Source organism: Coregonus lavaretus (assembly GCF_964263955.1).
Source record: "Coregonus lavaretus genome assembly, chromosome: 1".
Taxonomy (NCBI): Eukaryota; Metazoa; Chordata; class Actinopteri; order Salmoniformes; family Salmonidae; genus Coregonus; species Coregonus lavaretus.
The window spans coordinates 41,891,288-41,917,342 of NC_139988.1; the positions used below are offsets into that span (position 1 = coordinate 41,891,288).

The window sequence follows — 26,055 nt, forward strand, 5'->3', positions numbered from 1 at the left end:
ACTGTTTTTTATTACATCTGGTGAAATGTAATTTCATAAGGAATGTAATGAAATGCTATGAAGCTGCTATACAGAGCACAAGTTATATTGCAAAAGCTCAGTCAATACAAAAGCAATTCAAACAAACCATGAAGGACAATATAAGCATTAGTAATACAAGTTAAAAACTGGGACCGTGAACATGATAAACTGGGTATATTCAATTCAGTTAAGCTTGTAATACTTCAACAGAGCATAAGCTGACAAGCATCAAAACATACAAAATAAATGTTAAAGCAACCATTGCAAATTAATCAACCTTAATTTCAGTATTGCATTTAAAACTGCTTCACAAAACGTAGTATCTACAAAGGAAAACCATGTTTCTCCCTTTGGATCGAAGCAAATCATTCACATTGCTAACTGGGATAAATCCAATCCTCGATTTATACCATCTCTGGATGTTTGACTTTGTCTTTCGGTTTAACTCAGGTCCAGAGAACAGCTTTTTATAACATGTTGCTATTAATCTGCCATAAGGCCATACAAATGTAATTAAATGTTTTAGAAAAGTGAGACGAGTGAGCGAACCTTACTAAGCAATCTTAGTTCAACACCTAGCGACCTAATCAAGACATTTAAGCCTCTTGTGGAGGCAAAAAGAGGCATAGCTTTGCCATAACCTGAGAGGAAGTTGTGTATCTTTTTACTGGATAGCTTCAGTAAAAATAAAATTGGGGCATAATCTTGCATTTCTTTCTTACATTTTTTAGAAATGTGAAGATTAAACATTTTATTACATATGTATGGCCTAATCAACTTTCATATTATCTATAAAAATACTGTTTCAACAAATCTTACACATTCACAACACATTCATATTACATTTTATAGTCTGATATAGGCCTATTTCATATCCTTACATTTGTAATTTAGCTTTCAGTCGTGATATCCATGCCTAGATATCAGTGAATGTGGTAAAAACATATTCAGCAGTATTGAGCTCAGAGATTGGAGATTTTACAAATCTTCACACTTTCAGTTCATTTTGTCACAATAATGAATAAGCAGCAATCACTAAAATAATATCACTGGCATAAATAAAAGTTTCTGCAAAACATGCCTAGCTAAAATGGCCTTCTCTGTCTTGCATTGTTAAAAGTATGATGTATAATACAATTATTATTAAGGACACATGTACTGTAGTGTATATCAAAATGTTAACAGAATACTGAATAATCATAAACACTACTACAACCCATACTTCAGCCTACTTTTAATCAACTAAAACTAAGACAGCATTATTATGAATAGGTCCAGATAAAAACCAACCACACTTCTTAAGGCTTGACCTCATATACATTCCAATATGTGCAGGCACCAGGATACAACACTCGCTTGACACTGCCTCATTACATTTATATCTCACCTTCATCTATGGCCTACTGTTCAATGATGAGCTGACTGGAAAAGGGTATCTGACAACAAATACATAGCAGGCAATGTGGTATTTCAATGAGAGTTTTATCTTTTAAAGAATTAGGTTCTGTAGCTATGTAAATATACAGTATATTGTCATTTTTTTGGATTACAGGATGGCAAATTGGCTATAGTAGATACTAAGAGCAATGCAGCTGATATACTACATGTTCAACCCATCATGCCTACTATTCATGTGTGGAGCCCTCAGAGGAAGTGATTGAGTAATAAGGAGATTGTAATAACAGGCTTATTGTTACAGTTGCTCCTTCCCAAAAGCTGGAGATCTATTAAGATCTTAGTGACTCATATATTTCCTCTCTAAGGGACGCATCTCATCCTATGATCTCATCTCATACCAAACAAGCTGACCTGTCTTTCTCCAGCGTCTCTCCCTCTAGGCCTCAGCCTTCTCTTTCTTATTATTCATTTTAAGGAAGGAGGGAGTGCGAAACTTATTTTTCTTCTTGGGGGACTTGGTTTGGCTGTCAGGGGTCTTGTCTCCCCCTGATTTCTCTGAGGTTGTGTTGGATATTTCAACCGTTTCTGTGGTGCTGACGCTGAGCTTGGATACTTTGATGTTTAGTTTCTCTTCCAGTTCTTCCATATAATTTCCCCCATTGGGTATGATCTCTGTTAATGGGAAGAAACCAAGTCAGTGAGGAAAGGTGGGGGCATGAGGCAGTTATACACTTGTAGAAAAGTGTATAACTGCAGGAAGTATGAAGATGACCATTTTGTCTGTAGTACACCCTTTCCAAAATTCTAACCATTTGAGCAAATAACATTTTTAAGAGAAGGAATGCCCTGATATAGGAATGAATCTTCTCATGGAAACTTTATTGAATACATCGGTCTTGCTCCTTTCTTATGAAATACTACCTTTGGCTGGAGACACGAGTGGAGACAGGGACAGTGAGATGTTTGACTCGTCAAATGTTGTAATCTCATCTGCGTCTGTGACATCATCAGCATCTGCAAGTTCAAGGGTTATCAATAGGGCATGGAGTTTTCCTGACCATGTGACCTGGCCAGGTAAAACGTTGGTCCTTAGTCATCACAGATTCAGCAACACAAATACAGTAGCAATACTGTAGATAACAGAGGTGGGAATTAAATGAAATGTAGATGAAGTGAGTGTTCTACATCATGACAGTGTTGAAATTTGTATGGGATAGGGGAGAATCGTACCATCCAGGCCCAGCTGTCTTCGCTCCACAACGCTCTTATACTCTTCTAGCACCTTCTCTGTCAGCTCACTGAAGGGGTTAGGAGGAAGAGAGTGCATTTGCTCCTCATCCTCAATGATAAAGGCCTGAAGGGAGAGAGGTACAGAGCAATGGGGTTTACTTAACTGCTATACATACTGCTTAAGGACTAATGAACTCGACAAATGCCCAGTCAAACCGTAAACCAATGGGAAGGTCCATACCAGTGAGCTCCAACCCAACAACGTCACTGAACACAATATAAGGAAGGACCAACAAAGACCCACATTACAGTCTTCTGTTCATGACAATCATGGAACTCACCACCATATCATGTTAGAGTGTTGTGTGGTGTGAAGCTGATCCAAGTACTTACTGGTCCTGGTATGGTGTCCACAACGATGCCAGCTAGAAGATGGGACTTTGGTCCTGGAGTCATGTGATCAACAGTGTTCTGTTGCCTTATCTAAAATACAGATTTCCATTACAAATTATTTTAAGTTCTGTTTTCAAGACATTGGCATCACTCTCTGGGCAATTAGCACTATCTACTAGGAGAAGTACAAAGCTACAGTCTATTTTTGTTCTGAGAGGATTCAGTGAGAGCACATATGCATCCATAAAAATGTATACAGTTGCTTTATGACTGATTGGACCACCCAGTTGTCATACCAGAGGGAGACAGGCTGCATCCTATAGGTCACTGCAATCAATACTAATTTGCTTGGGAGGGAGTTCAATAGCACCTCCTTTACAATGTGTGCAGCAAATGGTCAGGCTGTTGAACTCAATATGTATCCCAGCCCAATATGTCTGAACTCGTCAATAAGGAACATGATTAGAGAACATGATGTTCTAGCTCACCCGGTTCCTCTTCTCCAGAACATCAGTGGGATTTGTATTAAGGGGAACAAACTGGTTGGGGTCCTCGATCTTAATGGAGGTGCCAGTGCCATTGCTGGTCTCTTCAGATTTCATCCACTAAAAGGAAAGATACTGGTTTAATAAAAATATTTCAGATTGGAGCTCATTAATCCATTTGATAAGTGCATAGGGTAACCTAAAGCCTTCCGCATGCTTTGGTTCGCCGAACGATTGTGCTCGCATACTCCCTTAAAAGAACTTTGCTTGAAAAACAAGAAAAAAAGTGGCAATAGTACTGTTTGTCCATCTTGAGACACCTACGGTAGCCAGTGCCTTCAGAAAATATTCATACCCCTTGACTTATTTCACAGTTTGTTGTGTTACAGCCTGAATTCATAATTGATTAAATGTATTTTTTTCTCACGCATCTACACACAATACCCCATAATGACAAAGTGAAACCATGTTTTTTTTTTTATGTTTGCACATTTTTGGCAAATTTAATACAGAAATATCTAATTTACATACAGTACCAGCCAAAAGTTTGGACACACCTACTCATTCATGGGTTTTCCTTTATTTTTTACTATTTTCTACATTGTAGAATAATAGTGAAGACATCAAAACTATGAAATAACACATATGGAATCATGTAGTAACCAAAAAAGTGTTTAACAAATCAACATATATTTTAGATTCTTCTAAGTAGCCACCCTTTGCCTTGATGACAGCTTTGCACACTCTTGGCATTCTCTCAACCAGCTTCACCTGGAATGCTTTTCCAACAGCCTTGAAGGAGTTCCTACATATGCTGAGCACTTGTTGGCTGCTTTTCCTTCACTCTGAGGCCACTCCTATTTGCCACATCTTCAATTTAAGCCTACTAGAAAGTGTGTGCCCTTAGGCCTGGAGGGAAGCTAAAGTCATTCCGCTACCCAATAATAGTAAAGCCCCCTTTACTGGCTCAAATAGCTGACCAATCAGCCTGTTACCAACCCTTTGTAAACTTCTTGAAAAAATGCTGTTTTACCAGATACAACGCTATTTCATTTACATTTACATTTACGTCATTTAGCAGACGCTCTTATCCAGAGCGACTTACAAATTGGTGCATTCACCCTATAGCCAGTGGGATAACAAACTGACAACAGACTTTCAGCACGCTTATAGGGAAGGACACTCAAGCACAGCACTTACACAAATGACTGATGATTGTCTGAGAGAAATTGATGATAAAACTGTGGGGGCTGTCTTGCTAGACCAGTGCAGTTTTTGACATTATCGATCATATTCTGCTGCTGGAAAAACGTATGTGTTATGGCTTTACACCCCCTGCTTTAATGTGGATAAAGAGTTACAGTGAGGGAAAAAAGTATTTGATCCCCTGCTGATGTTGTACGTTTGCCCACTGACAAAGACCTGATCAGTCTATAATTTTAAATGGTAGGTTTATTTGAACAGTGAGAGACAGAATAACAACAACAAAAAATCCGGAAAAACGCATGTAAAAAATGTTATAAATTGATTTGCATTTTAATGAGGGAAATAAGTATTTGACCCCTCTGCAAAACATGACTTAGTACTTGGTGGCAAAACCCTTGTTGTAAATCACAGAGGTCAGACATTTCTTGTAGTTGGCCACCAGGTTTGCACACATCTCTGGAGGGATTTTGTTCCACTCCTCTTTGCAGATCTTCTCCAAGTCATTAAGGTTTCGAGCCTGACGTTTGGCAACTCGAACCTTCAGCTCCCTCCACATATTTTCTATGGGATTAAGGTCTGGAGACTGGCTAGGCCACTCCAGGAGTAACTTTCTCCTTGAGCCACTCCATTGTTGCCTTGGCCGTGTGTTTTGGGTCATTGTCATGCTGGAATACCCATCCACGACCCATTTTCAATGCCCTGGCTGAGAGAAGGAGGTTCTCACCCAAGATTTGACGGTACATGGCCCCGTCCATCGTCCCTTTGATGCGGTGAAGTTGTCCAGTCCCCTTAGCAGAAAAACACCCCCAAAGCATAATGTTTCCACCTCCATGTTTGACGGTGGGGATGGTGTTCTTGGGGTCATATGCAGCATTCCTCCTCCTCCAAACACGGCGAGTTGAGTTGATGCCAAAGAGCTCGATTTTGGTCTCATCTGACCACAACACTTTCACCCAGTTCTCCTCTGAATCATTCAGATGTTCATTGGCAAACTTCAGACGGGCCTGTATATGTGCTTTCTTGAGCAGGGGGACCTTGCGGGCGCTGCAGGATTTCAGTCCTTCACGGCGTAGTGTGTTACCAATTGTTTTCTTGGTGACTATGGTCCCAGCTGCCTTGAGATCATTGAGAAGATCCTCCCGTGTAGTTCTGGGCTGATTCCTCACCGTTCTCATGATCATTGCAACTCCACGAGGTGAGATCTTGCATAGAGCCCCAGGCCGAGGGAGATTGACAGTTATTTTGTGTTTCTTCAATTTGCGAATAATCGCACCAACTGTTGTCACCTTCTCACCAAGCTGCTTGGCGATGGTCTTGTAGCCCATTCCAGCCTTGTGTAGTCTACAATCTTGTCCCTGACATCCTTGGAGAGCTCTTTGGTCTTGGCCATGGTGGAGAGTTTGGAATCTGATTGATTGATTACTTCTGTGGACAGGTGTATTTTATACAGGTAACAAACTGAGATTAGGAGCGCTCCCTTTAAGAGTGTGCTCCTAATCTCAGCTCGTTACCTGTATAAAAGACACCTGGGAGCCAGACATTTTTCTGATTGAGAGGGGGTCAAATACTTATTTCCCTCATTAAAATGCAAATCAATTTATAACATTTTTGACATGCGTTTTTCTGGATTGTTTTGTTGTTATTCTGTCTCTCACTGTTCAAATAAACCTACCATTAAAATTATAGACTGATCATTTCTTTGTCAGTGGGCAAATGTACAAAATCAGCAGGGGATCAAATACTTTTTTCCCTCACTGTACTTGTCTAACAGAACAGAGGGTGTTCTTTAATGGAAGCCTCTTAAACATAATCCAGGTAGAATCAGGAATTCCCCAGGGTAGCTGTTTAGGCCCCTTACTTTTTTCCATCTTTACTAACGACATGCCACTGGCTTTGAGTAATTGGGTTGAGGTTGGGTGCTTGTGGAGGCCTGGTAATCTGATGCAGTACTCCATCACTCTCCTTCTTGGTCAAATAGCCCTTATACAGCCTGGAGGTGTGTTGGGTCATTGTCCTGTTGAAAAACAAATGATAGTCCAACTAAGGGCAAACCAGATGGGATGGCGTATCGCTGCAGAATTAACTTTTAACAAGGCACACCTGTTAATTGAAATGCATTCCAGGGGACTACCTCATGAAGCTGGTTGAGAGAATGCCAAGAGTGTGCAAAGCTGTCATCAAGGTAAAGGGTGGCTACTTTGAAGAATCTCAAATATAAAATATATTTTGATTTGTATAACACTTTTGTGGTTACTACATGATTCCATCTATGCTATTTCATAGTTTTGATGTCTTCACTATTATTCTACAATGTAGAAAATAGTAAAAAATAAATAAAAACTCTGGAATTAGTAGGTGTGTCCAAACTTTTGACTGCTACTGTAAGTATTCACACCTCTGAGTCAATACTTTGTAGAAGCATCTTTGGCAGCGATTACAGCTGTGAGTCTTTCTGGGTAAGTCTCTAAGAGCGTTCCAAACCTGGATTGTGCAACATTTGCCCATTATTTGTTTCAAAATGCTTCAAGCTTTGTCAAATTGGTTGTTGATCATTGGTAGACAACCATTTTCAGGTCTTGCCATAGACTTAAGTAGATTTAAGTCAAAACTGTAACTCTGCCATTTAGGAACATTCAATGTCTTCTTGGTAAGCAACTCCAGTGTAGATTTGGCCTTATGTTTTAAGTTATTGTCCTGCTGAAAGGTCAATTCATCTCCCAGTGTCTGGTGGAAAGCAGACTGAACCAGGTTTTCCTCTTGGATTTTGCCTGTGCTTAGCTCCATTCTGTTTATTATTTAACCTGAAAAACTCCCCAGTCCTTAACAATTACAAGCATACCCATAACATGATGCAGCCACCACTATGCTTGAAAATATGGAGACTGGTACTCAGTAATGTCTTGTTTTGGATTTGCCCCAAACATAACACTTTGTATTCAGGACAAAAATATAATTGCTTTGTCACATTTTTTGTCGTATTACTTTATTGCCTTGTTGCAAACAGAATGCATGTTTGGAATATTTTTATTCTGTACAGGCTTCCTTCTTTTCACTCTGTCAATTAGGTTAGTATTGTGGAGTAACTACAATGTTGTTGATCCATCCTCAGTTCTCTTATCACAGCCATTAAATTATTTTACTCACGTCACCCCGCTCCTCCGCACACTCCACTGGCTTCCAGTTGAAGCCCGCATCTGCTACAAGACCATGGTGCTTGCCTACGGAGCTGTGAGGGGAACGGCACCTCCGTACCTTCAGGCTCTGAGCCATAAGACTCCTGAACAGCTAATCATGGCTACCCGGACTATTTGCACTGCCCCCCCACCCCTTCCTTTTTACGCTGCTGCTACTCTGTTAATTATTTATGCATAGTCACTTTAACTCTATCCACATGTACATATTACCTCAACTACCTCAACTAGCCGGTGCCCCCGCACATTGACTCTGCAACGGTACCCCCCTGTATATATAGCCTCCCTACTGTCACTTTATTTTACTTCTGCTCTTTTTTTTCTCAACACTTTTTTTTGTTGTTGTTTTATTCTTACTTTTTTTGTTTAAAATAAATGCACTGTTGGTTAAGGGCTGTAAGTAAGCATTTCACTGTAATGTCTGCACCTGTTGTATTCGCGCATGTGACCAATAAAATTTGATTTGATTTGATTTGATCAGTCCCTACACCCAAACGAGAGCATTGCGTTCATCCACCTCTGGCCTGCTGGCCCCCCTACCTCTGCGGAAGCACAGTTCCCGCTCAGCCCAGTCAAAACTGTTCGCTGCTCTGGCACCCCAATGGTGGAACAAGCTCCCTCACGACGCCAGGACAGCGGAGTCACTCACCACCTTCCGGAGACACTTGAAACCCCACCTCTTTAAGGAATACCTGGGATAGGATAAAAGTAATCCTTCTACCCTCCCCCTACCCCATCCCCCCCCCCCCCCCAAAAAAAAAGGTGATATATTGTAAAGTGGTTGTCCCACTGGCTATCATAAGGTGAATGCACCAATTTGTAAGTCGCTCTGGATAAGAGCGTCTGCTAAATGACGAAAATGTAAATGTAAATGTTAACTGTTTTAAAGTCATGGTGAAATCCCTGAGCGGTTTCCTTCCTCTCAGGCCACTGAGTTAGGAAGGATGCCTGTATCTTTGTAGTGACTGGGTGTATTGATACACCATCCAAAGTGTAATTAATAACTTCATGCTCAAATGGATATTCAATGTATGCTTTTTTTTTACCCATCTACCAATAAGTGCTATTTTTTTGCGAGGCATTGGAAAACCTCCCTGGTCTTGTGGTTGAATCTGTGTTTGAAATTCACTGCTCGACTGAGGGACCTTACAAATATTTGTATGTCTGGGGTACAGAGATGAGGTAGTCATTCAAAAATCATGTTAAACACTATTATTGCACAAAGAGTGAGTCCATGCAACTTATTATGCAACTTGTTTTTACTCCTGAACTTATTTATGCTTGCCATAACAAAGTGGTTGAATAATTATTGACTCAAGACATTTCAGCTTTTCATTTTTTATGAATTTGTAAACATTTCTCAAAACATAATTCCACTTTGACATTTATGGGGTATTGTGTGTAGGCCAGTGACCAAAAATCTTAATTAAATCAATTTTAAATTCAACCTGTAACACAACAATATGTAGAAAAGGTCAAGGGGTGTGAATACTTTCTGAAGGCACTGTATACTTCCTAAAAATAATCAGAATGAATCTAAGATAACTCAAGAAATCTGTCATTAATTTTGCCGTTTTTGCAGAGGAGGTAGTAGTCACGAAATCTAACTTAGATGTTTGGTGCAGTATTTCTCAAGTGAAAAAATTAGTAGGAAAACGATTAATCTCTCGTTGAATGGCAACAAACACTTAATTGAAGAATGCCTACTGTTCAAATATAATCAAATGTAATTTGTCACATGCGCCGAATACAACCTTACCGTGAAATGCTTATGAGCCCTTACCCAACAATGCAGACTTTTAAAAAAGTAAGTAAGAAAAATGTGCTAAATAAACTAAAGGAAAAATAGTAACACAATAACAATAACAATAACGATGATATAAGGGGATACAAGGGTTACCGGTACCGAGTCAATGTGCAGGGGTACAGGGTAGTCGAGGTAATGGAGGTAATATGTACATGTAGGTAGGGGTAAAGTGACAATGCATAGATAATAAACAAAGAGTAACAGCAGCTTGACCAATTGTTGACCAATCACTAACGAAGGCGTGAAGACCAAAACATCACAAAACGTCTTCATAATATATGCAAAAACTGTTTCGGATGGGAAGCATGCAGACACTTTTAGAAGATTTTATGTAGAGAAATATGTTTCATACATATAGTTATACAAGATTCCACAAGAGGGCAGACTAACCTACAATATGTGATATTTCAGCTCCGCTATAGGAAGACATATTGTCAGGTGGAATTAATAGAGGTATAATACTGCATGTACACAATGTAGTCTACCGGTACACAAGGTAGATTGAAGAAGACTGGTTTATAGCAGCTCACCATGGTCTTGGTTCTGGGGCTGCACTCTCTGCTGGGTGAGCGTTCAGGCACATTGACCTTCAGGTAGCTGTTGGGAGAGTTGAGCCAGCGCGTCCTCTCCCTCTGCTGTTTCTGCACCAGGAAGTTAAAGGGGTTTCTCTGACCCAGATCACTGTCCTGCAACGGGACAGTGTAGACCGTAGCAGGAATCTCCACATCGTTTTTGGTCCGAATCTTTTCCCTTACTATGGGGTGGTGGTACGCGTAGCCTGTACGGTAACCCTAGCAACACAGATAGACAATGTTTCAGTTCACCTGTCAAAATGGATTCCATGAAAACTCAGCCACCTGTTATCCATCAATTGTAAAATCTCTATTAGTGTTGAGAATGTTTATTAGATTTTCAAGGAAAAGGTTTGTGCAACTTAATTATGCTCAGTACCACCACAAGGTGTTCTCTGTTAAGTGAATGGCCCTCGACAGCATATAAAAACATCTCCCAAGGACACGTTTTCAAACATTGGTCCTGCAGTTTCCCATCACAAAGTTTGTAAGATTATTTTCATCTTTAACAATGTGGAACATTTCATATCAGTGACTAAAGCCTGTGGTTTAAGGGGATCCTAGACCACCCAATGTTCAGCCTCTCCATTGTTGGAACACTTTGTACAGTACATATAAACAACGCTTTCAGAAGTGCCTGGTTTCAAAGGAAATAGATCACGCCTGGCAACACAGTGCAGTTGGCAGGGGAACTGTTGTTAGGAACACATCAAAGAAAAGGGGGGACCGCAAACCCCAAACCCAACCATGTTGAGCGGAACCCAGGGAGCGTGTTGAGTTTTCCAGTCAATTGACTCTGAAGGATTGTGTGGTCTGTGCTATTAACTACACATAGCATGGCCTGCCATCTGTAATCCATGATGGGGTGTCACGCCCTGGCTCTAGGGACTCTTTTATGTTGAGCCAGGGTGTGTAGTGTCTATGTTTTGTGTTCTATGTTCACGATCTAGTTTATGTGTTTCTATGTTGGCCGGGGTGGTTCTCAATCAGAGGCAACGTGAATCAGCTGTTGCTTGTTGTCTCTGATTGGGAACCATACTTAGGCAGCCTATTGTGCACTTGTCTTTTGTGGGATCTTGTTCCGTGTTGGTTTGTATTGTATAACCGAGGACTTCACGTATCGTTTTGTTGTTTTGTGTATATGAAAGTACTAAAATAAAAGTATGTACTCGTATCACGCTGCGCCTTGGTCCACTCCTTTCGACGATCGTGACAGAAGATCCCACCAATACTGGACCAAGCAGCATGTCCAGGAGCACACGCAGGAGGTAACGTTAGTGGATGTCCTCCTCGGTTGGGGGCAGATTACGGAGGAGGCCGTCCGTTACCGGAGGGCGAGGAAAGGGGAGACCCAGGCAGGAGAGGAGAAGCGGCGCCAACCGGGTCGTCATCGGACAGGCGAGAGGCACCCCCAATAAAAAATTTTTGGGGGGGCACATGGCATGGACGACGGGGCTGCTGGAGGCAGATAAAGGGCGAGTTTGTGGACATGGAGAGAAGGCCACCAGGTTACGGGGGCCATTGGTCATTAGAGGGAAGGAAAGTGTAGAGGCACGGCGAGAGGTACTGAAGTGTGTTACCAGTCCGGTCCGGCCCGTTCCTGATCCCCGTATAAGGCCAGTGGTGTGTGTTCCCAGTGCGGTCCGGCCTGTTCCTGTCCCTCGCACCAAGCCTGTGATGCACGTCGCCAGCCCGGCCCGGCCTGTTCCTGCCCCTCGCACCAAGCCAATGGTGTGCGTCGTCAGCCCGGTCCGACCTGTTCCTGCTCCCCGCACCAAGCCTATGGTGCGCGTCGCCAGCCCGGCCCGGCCTGTTCCTGCTCCCCGCACCAAGCCAGTGGTGCGCTTCGTCAGCCCGGTCCGGCCCATTCCTGCTCCCCGCACCAAGCCAATGGTGCGCGTCGTCAGCCCGGTCCGGCCCGTCCCTGCTCCCCGCACCAAGCCAATGGTGCGCGTCGTCAGCCCGGCCCGGCCTGTTCCTGATCCCCGTATAAGGCCAGTGGTGTGTGTGTTCCCAGTGCGGTCCGGCCCATTCCTGCTCCCCGCACCAAGCCAATGGTGCGCGTCGTCAGCCCGGTCCGGCCTGTTCCTGCTCCCCGCACCAAGCCAATGGTGCGCGTCGTCAGCCCGGTCCGGCCTGTTCCTGCTCCCCGCACCAAGCCTATGGTGCGCGTCGCCAGCCCGGCCCGGCCTGTTCCTGCTCCCCGCACCAAGCCAGTGGTGCGCTTCGTCAGCCCGGTCCGGCCCATTCCTGCTCCCCGCACCAAGCCAATGGTGCGCGTCGTCAGCCCGGTCCGGCCCGTCCCTGCTCCCCGCACCAAGCCAATGGTGCGCGTCGTCAGCCCGGCCCGGCCTGTTCCTGATCCCCGTATAAGGCCAGTGGTGTGTGTTCCCAGTGCGGTCCGGCCCATTCCTGCTCCCCGCACCAAGCCAATGGTGCGCGTCGTCAGCCCGGTCCGGCCTGTTCCTGCTCCCCGCACCAAGCCAGTGGTGCGCTTCGTCAGCCCGGTCCGGCCCGTCCCTGCTCCCCGCACCAAGCCAATGGTGCGCGTCGTCAGCCCGGTCCGGCCTGTTCCTGCTCCCCGCACCAAGCCTATGGTGCGCGTCGCCAGCCCGGCCCGGCCTGTTCCTGCTCCCCGCACCAAGCCAGTGGTGCGCTTCGTCAGCCCGGTCCGGCCCATTCCTGCTCCCCGCACCAAGCCAATGGTGCGCGTCGTCAGCCCGGTCCGGCCCGTCCCTGCTCCCCATACCAAGCCAATGGTGCGCGTCGTCAGCCCGGTCCGGCCCGTCCCTGCTCCCCATACCAAGCCAATGGTGCGCGTCGTCAGCCCGGTCCGGCCCGTTCCTGCTCTCCGCACCAAGCCTGTGGTGCGCGTCGTCAGTCCGGCACAGCCCGTGCCAGTTTCACCGGTGCCTGGTCAGGTACCGGTCAGCTGCTCCACACCGGAGCCTAAGCAATCCGCTCCACCGATGTCCAGTCCAGCTCCAGCCAGCGGGACCAGACCAGGGGCGCTACGGGGGGCTTGTTAGAGGGTGGTGGTCACGCCCGGAGCCGGATCCGCCTCCGAGGAGGAATGCCCACCCGGCCCCTCCCCTGTTGGGTTTATGTTGGCGCGGTCGCCGTCCGCGCCTTTGGGGGGGGGGGGTACTGTCACGCCCTGGCTCTAGGGACTCTTTTATGTTGAGCCAGGGTGTGTAGTGTCTATGTTTTGTGTTCTATGTTCACGATCTAGTTTATGTGTTTCTATGTTGGCCGGGGTGGTTCTCAATCAGAGGCAACGTGAATCAGCTGTTGCTTGTTGTCTCTGATTGGGAACCATACTTAGGCAGCCTATTGTGCACTTGTCTTTTGTGGGATCTTGTTCCGTGTTGGTTTGTATTGTATAACCGAGGACTTCACGTATCGTTTTGTTGTTTTGTGTATTTGAAAGTACTAAAATAAAAGTATGTACTCGTATCACGCTGCGCCTTGGTCCACTCCTTTCGACGATCGTGACATGGGGGAGGCAGGCTATGATCATACAGAGCTGTACAAGCTAACACAGCTGTAGCCTACACCAGCCCCAGTCCCCAGCAAGTGGCATGTCATTAGTAGATTCAATAGAGAGATCAGGCTTGCTCATCGTCTGCTGTGCCAGAGAATGTGTCTGGCCCTAGTCATTAGCAGTGTTGTTGAGATAGTATTGTTTACATGGGAAGCCCTTTGAACATCACACAATTATCTACAGTGGATGCTAAACACAGACCCATCGCTAACAAACAGCCTGATAGCTACTGGCTAAGATTAGACGCTCATCTTTGATAAACACGCAACGGTCTTTAATAAGGCACATTGGGACAATTATTGTGCGTTAGTTCAAGGAGCTACAGCTGGCATTCATGATCTCCAATGTTTGATTCATGAGTTAAAAATACTGCTTTCCAGTTGGGATTATGATGTCAATGTGTTCACACACATCCTCAGGATGTGCATGGGAGAGGAAATGCAAAGCATTGTGGGAAAGGTCAGATATAATGGTCAGGTCAGTTACCAGGTTGTCCAGCATCCTCATGAGCGACTCGAACTCTGCCTCGCCCACTTTCCACTTGACTTCGCTGTCCACGGTGACCCCAGCAGCAGCCACTCCGTTGGTCAGGGGCTTGAGCCTCTCCCTGTCCAGGAGCACCAGGTTTTCTACTCCTGCAGAGCACCGCAGCGCATTGACCTGAATTACCACATCAAAAACACATATCATAGTCAAGGCCAGGAGTTTTTCCTGACCATATGAATTGACCATGTTAGGCGAATAATGGGTAAAGTCTAAAACTAGCTATTATAGTGAAAATATTTGGTAAAATATGTGTCACGAGGCGTCACTAGAGAGCGTAGTAAAGCAAACACAGAGGAATCCCAGACTGACCACACATGGAATGACCTGCTCAATGGAAAAACCAACACTATCCCAGACACATATGATGATAAGAGAACACATTATCTGTCTGCTCCACATAGAGCTATGAGCTACATGGGGACTCAACCAAGTCCTAGAACACTAAACTCCACCCGGTGCTGTTTGAGAACAGTGGTTTCAATCACACATAGAGTATTTGATTTAGCTTTGTTTTAACAGATGTTTGACTTCTCACTCGTTTTTCTCTCACGTAGGGAATGTAACACCATATCATTCAATTGGAAAACAACCAACACCAAGTTTGATTTATTTCCAAAAACCTGGGACCATTTTTCTTCACATTTAATACATGCGGATATGTTTAGACCACACACGTTTACTGAGGCAAAGTAAACACACATAAATCTTGGATTGCAGCACGCCAACATCCTATTTCCAAGGTAAGAAAAAATAAATAGCAGTGAACTATTCCATTAGCTATACAATAATGTGGTAGAAAAGGTGTGGCTGATGAATTCAAGTGTTACCTGGATTTCACAAGCTTGCTGTGAGTGGTAAATGTAGTGGAAAGCTTCCTCTATAGTCTCCCCCAGAGCAACCAGGCCATGGTTCCTCAGAACAAGCACCTGCAAAATGATTAAGCGCGGGATAACAACAAGCTAAAAAGGTAAAATGAATGCATAAGTAAATACAAAGACATGAAAGGTAAAACAGTTTAGCAAGTGGATACAACTTCCTGTAACGCGTGACATTACATTTTAAATGCTCTTATACTTGTGTAGAAAGAGCAATTACTACAGTAACAGAACAGTTTGATTAAATGGCAGGCAGTCTAATCTCATCTCGATGGTGATGCAATTCTGTGTTCTGTTTCTATGTATGGCACACACTACAGTGAGCCTGTTGTTGTTAAGGAAACCCATCATTCTGCGTTACCTTGGCAGTGGGCCCTAGGGCTTTCTGGAACTCCACCTTCTCTTCTTGATCATCCAGACAGCCTTGGTAACCGAAGTAGGCAACATCGCCCAGAACCAGAGCCTCTTGGGAAATGGGCAGTATGCCACATTTCATCGAGGACACCTGTGAGTTCAGGATAAAAGCAACCGTGTCTATGCTGTGTCAACAACAACAACTAATGAAAGGCACCTTTTATGATATTTTCGGCTAGTAAAACATCAGACATATAGCAACTATAAACTTTAAGAGACGACCTCAAAGGCAACATCACAATTACATTAGGTGCACTTACTGTACATACAATAATGAAACAAAGATGAGGTAAATACACCTTGCTCTTAATTCAGTCATTAAGTGACATGGCCACTCATTGAGCTTTAGTTTAAAGTGTACTCACAGCAGCAGTGGCAGAGGTGTGGATGTGTATGATACACCTGACGTCAGGGCGCATGGAATAGACAGCAGCGTGAGGGCTGAAGCCAAAGTGGTCCACCTCCAGGTAGGTGGATCCCTGGTTGACAACATCACCAATCATGTTCACTTTCACCTGGAAACAGACCAGGACACAATATCTCTAGGTTTACCATGGCAGCAAGATACTGAGTCGGATACTAAGTCACACTAATGTATTAGGCATTATTCCAACTCACTGTGCTAGAACATTGCTGCACTATTAATATAGATTCATTATTCCAGTCTGTTTTTCTCATTTTAATTATTAGTTTAACTGTATTCAGTTGTTATTATGATTATATTGCAAGAGGATTACAAGTAATCTAGTTATCCTTCTTTTGGGACTTCCATCAATACTGTAACAAGGCATCTGAATGCTGACAACAAGCTAGAAAACATCCATTCAACACAATTGTCATTTCTCCTTGACCCCTTGCTGAACTAGAGTGAGGCATGTCTCTCAGCACAGCCAGGGGCTGTTTGAGTGGCTGGCTATTGATTATGTGGCCCTGTCAATAGTCTGAACACATATTCTGCACAATTCACACATCTGAATAGGGTTGTTTTGTACTGTTAATGATTGTGTTGTTCACCCACTGGAGATAAGCACAAACTTTTATTTTTTATGGTAGTTATAAGCAATGTGTAACTGGAATATGAAAACGCATGAACCATTATACCTACCAGATTGCCAGCCGTCACTTCAGTGAAAGAGAGTCCTTGTGGGATGATAAGAACATGGTCTTGTTCTTTGCTAACCCGGACCTGTATAAGAAAAAGGAAAACGGATATAACAAGCAAATGTCAAAAGGCATGCATTGCCAAGAGCAACATTGTACCAGCTATATAAATTGCTACTGGATGTAGACTACTATCAAGATAACAATGTCTAGACTATTTATTTATACTTCAACAATGCTTGCCAATGCGTATTGGGTGACTGAGAACTCCATGTGTTATTTTGACATGCCTACAGTAATCAAAATTCATACTGTGCTTATAATGCTACATTAAGTTGGTATTACAGTACGGTCTAATACGTATTTTTTTTTTAATGAGGGTTCTACTCACAGTAATGTATGAGCTGGTGAAATGGGCCCAGCTGAAAAGGTCCACCAGTCTGTAGACACTGGCTAGCTTACAGCGACACTGTTTCTCCCCTTTGGTAAAGGATGGAGACTCTACCCCACAGAGGTCATTGACTGGGGCGACCATCCCTAGGCCTGGAGAGAAAACACATGCATTGCATTCATGGTGAACTGATGTGACAGAGAGCACAGTCACTAACACCCTACAGCCTTCATGACAAGCACCACAAATTTCAAATTTCTACTTTGTTACAACTAAACAAGCTAAACCATTCATAATACTTCAGAGATATAACATTTATGAATGTTCATGAAACAAGAGCTTTCTTTATGTTCAAGTTGCATTATGACATGGTCAATGGAATTTGCTTCCTCTTTCATTTGAGCTTACAACAAGCAACATCTAAGCCTACTCGTTCAACTTTCAAGTTTCTCTAACAACATTTAGCTCAAACGATTACATTAAATCACTAAATCTCAGCATCCCTTGCTTAACTTTTGGATCATAAAAGCGTCTGTTCTCAGAACTTCTCATAAGTGCTCTGAGTATTATATATTTTTTGACTTTATACTGTATAAGGGCATTGGACAAAACTGAACACTAATCTTTTACAACCACTTTAACAGTGACTGTTGATTTATAAAGAGACAGTTCTGCCTCCATCACCTCAAAGCCATAAGAGACGACGGTTATGTTTACATTTTCTAACAGTTTCAGTAAATATTCCTAGTGTTTTTAAAATACTATACTATGGTATAAATACTATAGTATTCACTGTAGTGTTTTTGCGGACTAAAGTCAGCAAAAACACTACAGGCAATACTGTAGTATTTACTTTAGTATACCATAGTATTTACAGTTAAAGATGTACTATGGCGAAATGGCTCAGCCATTTCCTGGTTGCTAAAATTCTAATAGTTCGCCTAGTTTCAGTTTATGTGACAAAACAAGCAAGTATAGTATAGAGAATCATTGTACCATCTAAACCCCTGTGAAATATATGTTCCATAACCCAAAATATTGTATTTTCAGCTGGTATACAAAACTGAAAGTAAATTAGGCAAGAAATGAAAATTGAGACCGGGAAGCATAGATATAGCGCACATAGAACAGATCTACCACTTCTTAGACTTGCTTTCAATGAGAACAACAGATCTATAACTACATTTCTATGTGAATTTGGTTAGGTTGCTCAAAAAGTTGCATATTGCAGCTTTAACAATAGTATACAGTGCATTTGGAAAGTATTCAGACCGCTTGAATTTTTTCACATTTTGTTACATTACAGCCTTATTCTATAATAGATTAAATTGTTTTTTTTTCCCTCATCCATCTATCACACAATAACCCATAATGTCAAAAAAACAGGTCTTTACTTTTTTTGCAAATGTATAAAAAATTAAAAACTGAAATATTACATTTACATACGTATTCAGACCCTTTACTCAGTACTTTGTTGAAGCACCTTTGGCAGCGATTACAGCCTTGAGTCTTCTTGGGTATGAGGCTACAAGCTTGGCACACCTATATTTGGGGAGTTTCTCCCATTCTTCTCTGCAGATCCTCTCAACCTCTGTCAGGTTGGATGGGGAGTGTGGCTGCACAGCTATTGGTCTCTCCAGAGATGTTCGATCGGGTTCAAGTCCGGGCTCTGGCTGGGCCACTCAACGACATTGAGAGACTTGTCCCGAAGCCACTCCTGCGTTGTCTTGGCTGTGTGCTTAGGGTCGTTGTCCTGTTGGAAGGTGAACCTTCGCCCCAGTCTGTGGTCCTGAGCACTCTGGAGCAGGTTTTCATCAAGGAACTCTCTGTACTTTGCTCCGTTCATCTTTCCCTCTTCCCTCAAGCCTGACTAGTCTCGCAGTTCCTGCCGCTGAAAAACATCCCCACAGTATGATGCTGCCACCACCATGCTTCACCGTAGGGATGGTGCCAGGTTTCCTCCAGACGTGACGCTTGGCATTCAGGCCAAAGAGTTCAATCTTGGTTTCATCAGACCTGAGAATCTTGTTTCTCATGGTCTGAGAGTCCCTTAGGTGCCTTTTGGCAAACACCAAGCGGGCTGTCATGTGCCTTTTACTGAGGAGTAGCTTCTGTCTGGCCACTCTACGATAAAGGCCTGATTGATGGAGTGCTGCAGAGATGGTTGTTCTTCTGGAAGGTTCTCCCATCTCCACAGAGGATCTCTGAAGCTCTGTCAGAGTGTCCATCGGGTTCTTGGTCACCTCCCTGACCAAGGCCCTTCTCCCCCGATTGCTCAGTTTGGGCAGGCGGTCAGCTCTAGGAAGAGTCTTGGTGATTCCAATCTTCTTTCATTTAAGATATATATTTTTTATTACCTTTATTTAACTAGGCAAGTCAGTTAAGAACAAATTCTTATTTACAATGACGGCCTACACCGGCCAAACCCGGACGACGCTGGGCCAATTGTGCGACTCCCAATCACGGCCGGTTGCGATACAGCCTGGAATCGAACCAGGGGGTCTGTAGTGACGCCTCAAGCACTGAGATGCAGTGCCTTAGACCGCTGCGCCACTCGGTAGCATTTCAGAGAGTGCATGATGGCGGCCACTGTGTTCTTGGGGACCTTCAATGCTGCAGAACATTTTTGGTACCCTTCCCCAGATCTGTTCCTCGACACAATCCTGTCTCGGAGTTCTACGGACAATTCCTTCGACCTCATGGCTTGGTTTTCGCTCTGACATGCACTGTCAACTGTGGGACCTTATATAGACAGGTGTGTGCCTTTCCAAATCATGTCCAATCAATTGAATTTACCACAGGTGGACTCCAATTAAGTTGTAGAAACATCTCAAGGATGATCAATGGAAACAGGATTCACCTGAGCTCAATTTCGAGTCTCATAGCAAAGTGTCTGAATACTTATGTAAATAAGGTATTTCTGTTTTTGATTGTTTATACATGTGCAAACATTTCTACACACCTGTTTTCACTTTGTCATTATGGGGTATTGTGTAGATTGATGAGGAAAACATTTAATTTAATCCATTTTAGAATAAGGCTGTAATGTAACAAAATGTGGAAAAAGGGAAGGGGTCTGAATACTTTCAGAATGCACTGTAATTACTGTAGTAAAATACTGTAGTATATACTATAGTAATTAAGTGTCTTTGCGGATTTTAGCATACTGTAGTATTTACTGTAGTGTTTTTGCAGAAATTACTGTAGTATTTACTATAGTGTTTTTGTTTTATTCTCTTTGATATGGAAGTGGAGGCTTGGCCTCCCAAGTGGCACAACCGTCTAAGGCACTGCATCGCAGTGCTAGAGGCGTCACTAAAGACATGGGTTTGATCCCGGGCTGTATCACATCCGGCTGTGATCCGGGTTAAGCGGGCCGGTGTTAAGAAGCGCGGTTTGGCGGGTCACCTTTGCCTCCTTAGCCCGTTGGGGAGTTGCAGCGATGAGACAAGATCGAAATTGGGGAGAAAAAGGGGGTAAAATACAAAAAAATTTGACAAAAGAAGTGGATGCTTTCTCCTGGAAATCTACTGGATAAATACTAAAAGAACACATTTTCCATCCAATTAAATACTGTAGTACAGTGTTTTTGCGGACTGTAGTGTTTTTGCGGACATTACTGTAGCATTTAGCCGGTGGTAACTGGACACTAGCTGGAATGCGGTTTTAATCAATCAGCATCCAAGATTAGACCCACCCGTTGTATAATATTCTACAGTATACTACAGAATTCTATAGTAAGTACTGAGGTATTCTATAGTAAACTGTAGTATTTTTTTATGTGGACGACCTCCATTGAAAGACGGAGGGCAACATAATTGACGCTCCAGACAGCTGTAATTCATTATAAAGTCCAGAACATGTGGCCGACTTATTAGAAACATTTGGAATGTGGAATGTTGTCAACAAGTACTTGAGTAGAATTTTTCTGCATAAGGGCTCTCAATGTCACAAGTTGTTGTGAATTCCGTGTCCCAAAACATTGACAATGCAGAGAATCAGGATGTATCACTGAAAGACTATGCAGACCCACATGCACTCTCTCACATGTATGCACACACACTGTTACTTACTGAGAGGAGATGTGAAAGAGCCTGTCCCTCCCATAGAACTGGCCATGATCAGATCAGCTATCTGCCTAAGAGCCAGCAGCCCTGTTGGATTATTGCCCTTCGTCATCTGATCCTGGATCAGCCCTTCCAGCTCATCCTTAAACACCTGGAAACCAAACAGTGACATGTTAAAATGACACCCCCTGGAATCCATGACTGAGTGAAAATAGTCCCAATACCACTGGCTTACATCTATCAATCTTTACCAGTCCAGGATAGTGGTCACTGGTCACAAAGAATGAGACGAGGAAAGGAAGTGGGGCGGAAGGTAGCCTAGCGGTTAGAAAGGTGAGCCAGCAGCCGGAGGGTTGCCAGTTCGAATCCCGGGTCTGCCGGGAAGTGGGCTGGCAACTGGAGGGTTGCTGGTATCAAATCCTAGATGCCATTGAGCAGGACACTTAATGTCCCACAATGACAGCTTCCCGGGCGCCCAGTGTGGCAGCCCCTGCACCTCTCCAAAACCTGTCCTTCGGAAGGGTTGGGTTAAAAGCGGAAGTCTTGTGTACAATTGACCAATAAAGTTATCTTAATCTTACAACTCCTGGGATGGTCTACTGTATGTGTAGTTATGCAATTATTCTCACCATTACCCTGTTCCAATTCCCTGTCTACTCAGCCGTTCACATTAGGACAATGTACTTCCAGTGTACTCTCAGACCTAAAGAAGCCCTCCTTAAATAAATCACATTAGAGGCTTCTAAAACCCTCTTTGTGCCCATGTCACTAGAGGTGACTGGGAAGTAGCCCTCCCATTCAGCCAGCCTATTAATTTATGCCCACAGTGTCGTTGTGAATCTTGGGTATCCTTCCTAAAAAGACGATTCTCCTGCAAGCCTCTTTGGTGGAACACCAACATTCCGCCCCATCTCAGTGCAGTTCCCATGGTGATGAGCTACGTTCCACTTGTTGGGGTTTGTTATGCAATCACAGACGAGCGTGGGCTCATCTTATTTCCATGCACTTTACGGGCATGTGTTTGTTGCACCTCCTAGCAGCATCTCTAACCACATTTTACTGCTCGATTATCTATGCCTCCGATTCACAATGGCATATATGCATTTATCATTGGTGCATGTAGGCAGCATTTACTGCTTATACTACAAAAATATAAGCATAAATACAGCGGATGACAATCATTGTTCTGTTCATGCCTATATTGCTCTGTCTCTCAAGAATTCTATTTGACATAAATGTTGCATGAATAATGCTAAGCTGTGAACTTGATGACGACATTTGGCAAGCAAAGTATAATAAAGCTAAAATCTATTTGGACTGGTTCATATTTAAAACGACAGCAGCGGAGCTTGGCTGTTTCCTCTGACAGTAGCACATCGTACTGCATTGCAACAAAGATTTACACTGTACAAACGCCTTACTACTTACTATGACTGAGTTGTCTAACTTGTCTTACCTAGCTACCTTAAGATGATTGCACTAACTGTAAGTCGTTCTGGGTAAGAACGACTCAAATGTAAAAGTAATAGTCTCTTTATCTGCAGATCAGTTCAAATTTAGCCGTCAGAATGAAAACTGAAGACATCAATGATGTAGAGTCTCTACTAGAGCCAACAACATAGGCCTGGATCTCGAAGAGCAAAACCTTTCAGGTCATTTGATGGTCTGCAGCCAGATAATGAAAGTGGCTGTACTGTGTACACACATCAACATATACATAGAGAACAAGAGACATACTGGACTCTGTAGGATCTGAGTGACTCTCTTCTTCTGCTCCATCATGTTGAAGTCCTGCCGTATTTCAGGTGACATGTTCCTGCTGCGGAGGTACTCAGGGTCACTCTCGTCCAACCGGTCAAAATACTTCTCCTTGGAGTCTGTGCTGGATAGGGACAGGGCCATGGACCCAACCACATGTCTGATCTCCACCAAACTCATACTGTCCAAGTCTTCACAACAGCCTCACTCTCTCTTGATCCTCACCAGCAACACTCCAGGACAGCTGTCTCTGGGAATCTGTTGGGGACAGACCAAAACTTTAGTTTTCCACCAGAGCTGATGAGGAAGCAAGTAGGGCCAGATGTTGGAGAAAAAAATAATTGTTCCACAGGAAACTTGATTCATACTAAATCAAGTATTTTATTGCTGAGGTAATCTAATAGGCTTGCATAAAGTTGTAAACAAACACACAGGGAAGGAAAGGTTTGCCATACCATAACCACTACTATCTCTGCAGACAGAATCCCCTGTGTGTCTACTGTAATCTGTGGGGTGGGGGAAGGGAACATCAATCACCTATGTCTACTGTCATGCAAACAGCCAGAAAGCATGTCAATAGAATATCACAGAATATCACTTTGTGTTATCGACTCATGTAAATCAACCAGTTTGTGAGAGCAGTTAGCACCTATTGTATTAAAGTTACACCTATGGGGGAGGGGGGGCATCAGCAGGAGACAAGTAAATGGTTAAAACTGAGTCTGTGACCTAGATTATTTTTACTCTATTATTCCTGTTCAATATCTCACCAAATTCTTATCAACACAACTAGAAATTGGTCTACATGTGATGGAGGCTAGACAAATAAATTATAACAGATATTCTACCAATTTTAAGGTGTCAAACGTGGTCTATTCAATGTACATTTTCTGCAGTGAAAAGCCAGAGACAGATAACTTAAAAATATTATCTGAAGATAATATACAGTAGGCCTAATTACAGAAAACATCAGCAGAGCATTTCCAGTATTACACAAATATAATAACTATTGGCCAGAAAATCGGTAAACTTTCTTATTTCTATACAGACATCTAATCAAAAATAAATAGTAGGGCTAGGCTACAAGAAATCAACCATATGTTCAAAAATGAGTAAAATATATCGAGTTCTGCTAATGCGAACGGCAAGGAGCACATTGAAGGCACTCAGGTCCCGTAAATATACCGTTACGTAAGAGTTCACACTTTAAAATCAGATCCAACAATGTGATATGATGAAATGAACAACAGAAGAGGGAACATGTGCATGCATGATGCATCAAATACATCTCACGCTTTAATCAAAGGAGATACTGAACTCACACTCGAAATAGGCTACTCCATTGAGGAGAGCATCACGACAAAAAAGTTGAGCATGTACATCATTGAATTGACCATCGACTCGTGACTTTAAACTTCCATGAGTATTATCAAGACGCTGTGCTACAAAGTAACCCTAAACCCTTTGCACTAAACCAGTCCACAGGAAATAGGCAACATAGTATACAGTAACTATTTGAAACATCAAACCTTTTTGGCAGTGATCGTATCTCCGTAGCCTATCTAACGACAGAAACCCCCCACAAGTCCTGGACAGAATTCAAAGATCGAGAGTAAAAAGTGTTACATGTATTCCAGATTTCGATGCATTCTGCAACCGTGTAAAATACTCCGTATGTACGCCCTATGGCATTGCAGTGAATATTGCAGTGAATATGTAAACAGCTGTGTGTGTGTGTTTCTAAATTTTCTGGGGCGTATTCATTACGCGATTCTGTTGCGAAACGTTTCTTAAACGGAAACAAACTGAACGTAACGGGGTGGGACCTACTTGCATTTGTCCAATATAAGCTCTCGTTTGGACCACTGAAGATTACACCCCTGAACGCAAGGAAGTCCACAATCTGGCATTCCCATGGCCTTGGAGTAAGGTTGGCATCAAATATTTGGCAGTCTAGACATCATGGGGCACTTGATCTGTTAATTTTCTTGAATCATCTAGCTATTCTATAAACACGATTGACACCAAGTCTAATTCTCAAGGGTATTTTCAGTCAGATACAACTCAGAAATGTAAAGTCTGGAAAAGTAGGTATTTAATGGACACAATTATATTTCCTGTACTATAGAGAGCACACATACAGTGCCTTCAGAAAGTATTCACACCCCTTGACTTTTTCGACATTTTGTTTTGTTACAGCTCGAGTTTAAAATGGATTAAATTAAGATTTGTTGTCACTGGCCTGCACACAATACCCCATAATGTCAAAGTGGAATTATATTTTTCGAAATTTGTGCAAATTAATTAAAAATGAAAAGCTGAAATGTCTTGAGACAATAAGTATTCAACCCCTTTGTTATGGCAAGCCTAAATAACTTCAGGAGTAAACATTTGCTTAACAAGCCACATAATAAATTGCATGGACTCAGTCTGTGTGCAATAATGGTGTTTAACATGGTTTTTTAATGACTACCTCATCTCTGTACCCTATATATTCTGTCGAGCAGTGAATTTCAAACAAAGATTCAACCACAAAGAACAGGGAGGTTTTTCAATGCCTCGCAAAGAAGGGAACCTATTGGTAGATCGGTAAAAATAAAAAAAATTAGACATTGAATATCCCTTTGAGCATGGTGAAGTTATTCATTACACTTTGGATGGTGTATCAATACACCCAGTCACTACAAAGATACAGGTGTCCTTCCTTGCTGGAGAGGAAGGAAACGGCTCAGGGATTTCACCATGAGGCCAATGGTGACTTTAAAACAGTTACAGAGTTTAATGGCTGTGATAGGAGAAAACTGAGGATGGATCAACAACATTGTAGTTACTCCACAATACTAGCCTAATTGACAGAGTGAAAAGAAGGAAGCCTGTACAGAATACAAATATTCCAAAACATGCATCCTGTTTGCAACAAGACACTAAAGTAATACTGCAAATAATGTGGCAAAGCAATTAACTTTTTATCCTGAATACAAAGTGTTATGCTTGGGGCAAAAAAACACAAGGCCAAATCTACACAGGAGTTGTTACACTGGAGTTGCTTACCAAGA

The 26,055-nt window shown here is 42.9% G+C and overlaps 1 protein-coding gene across 1 annotated transcript; it reads right to left on the reverse strand.

Moving 5' to 3' along the window:
* On the reverse strand, positions 1 to 23,179 carry LOC311138033 (gamma-adducin-like; the record flags this gene model as incomplete). The annotated part of the gene is made up of 14 exons (XM_084172682.1): positions 1 to 2,091; positions 2,341 to 2,433; positions 2,650 to 2,773; positions 3,043 to 3,132; positions 3,531 to 3,647; positions 10,262 to 10,522; positions 14,334 to 14,507; positions 15,221 to 15,319; positions 15,630 to 15,773; positions 16,048 to 16,197; positions 16,788 to 16,868; positions 17,175 to 17,326; positions 21,248 to 21,392; positions 22,979 to 23,179. The coding sequence occupies 14 exons, from the start codon at positions 23,177 to 23,179 to the stop codon at positions 1,856 to 1,858; spliced, it is 2,067 nt and encodes a 688-aa protein (XP_084028808.1). The 3' UTR covers positions 1 to 1,855.
* Positions 23,180 to 26,055: the final 2,876 nt, after the last annotated feature.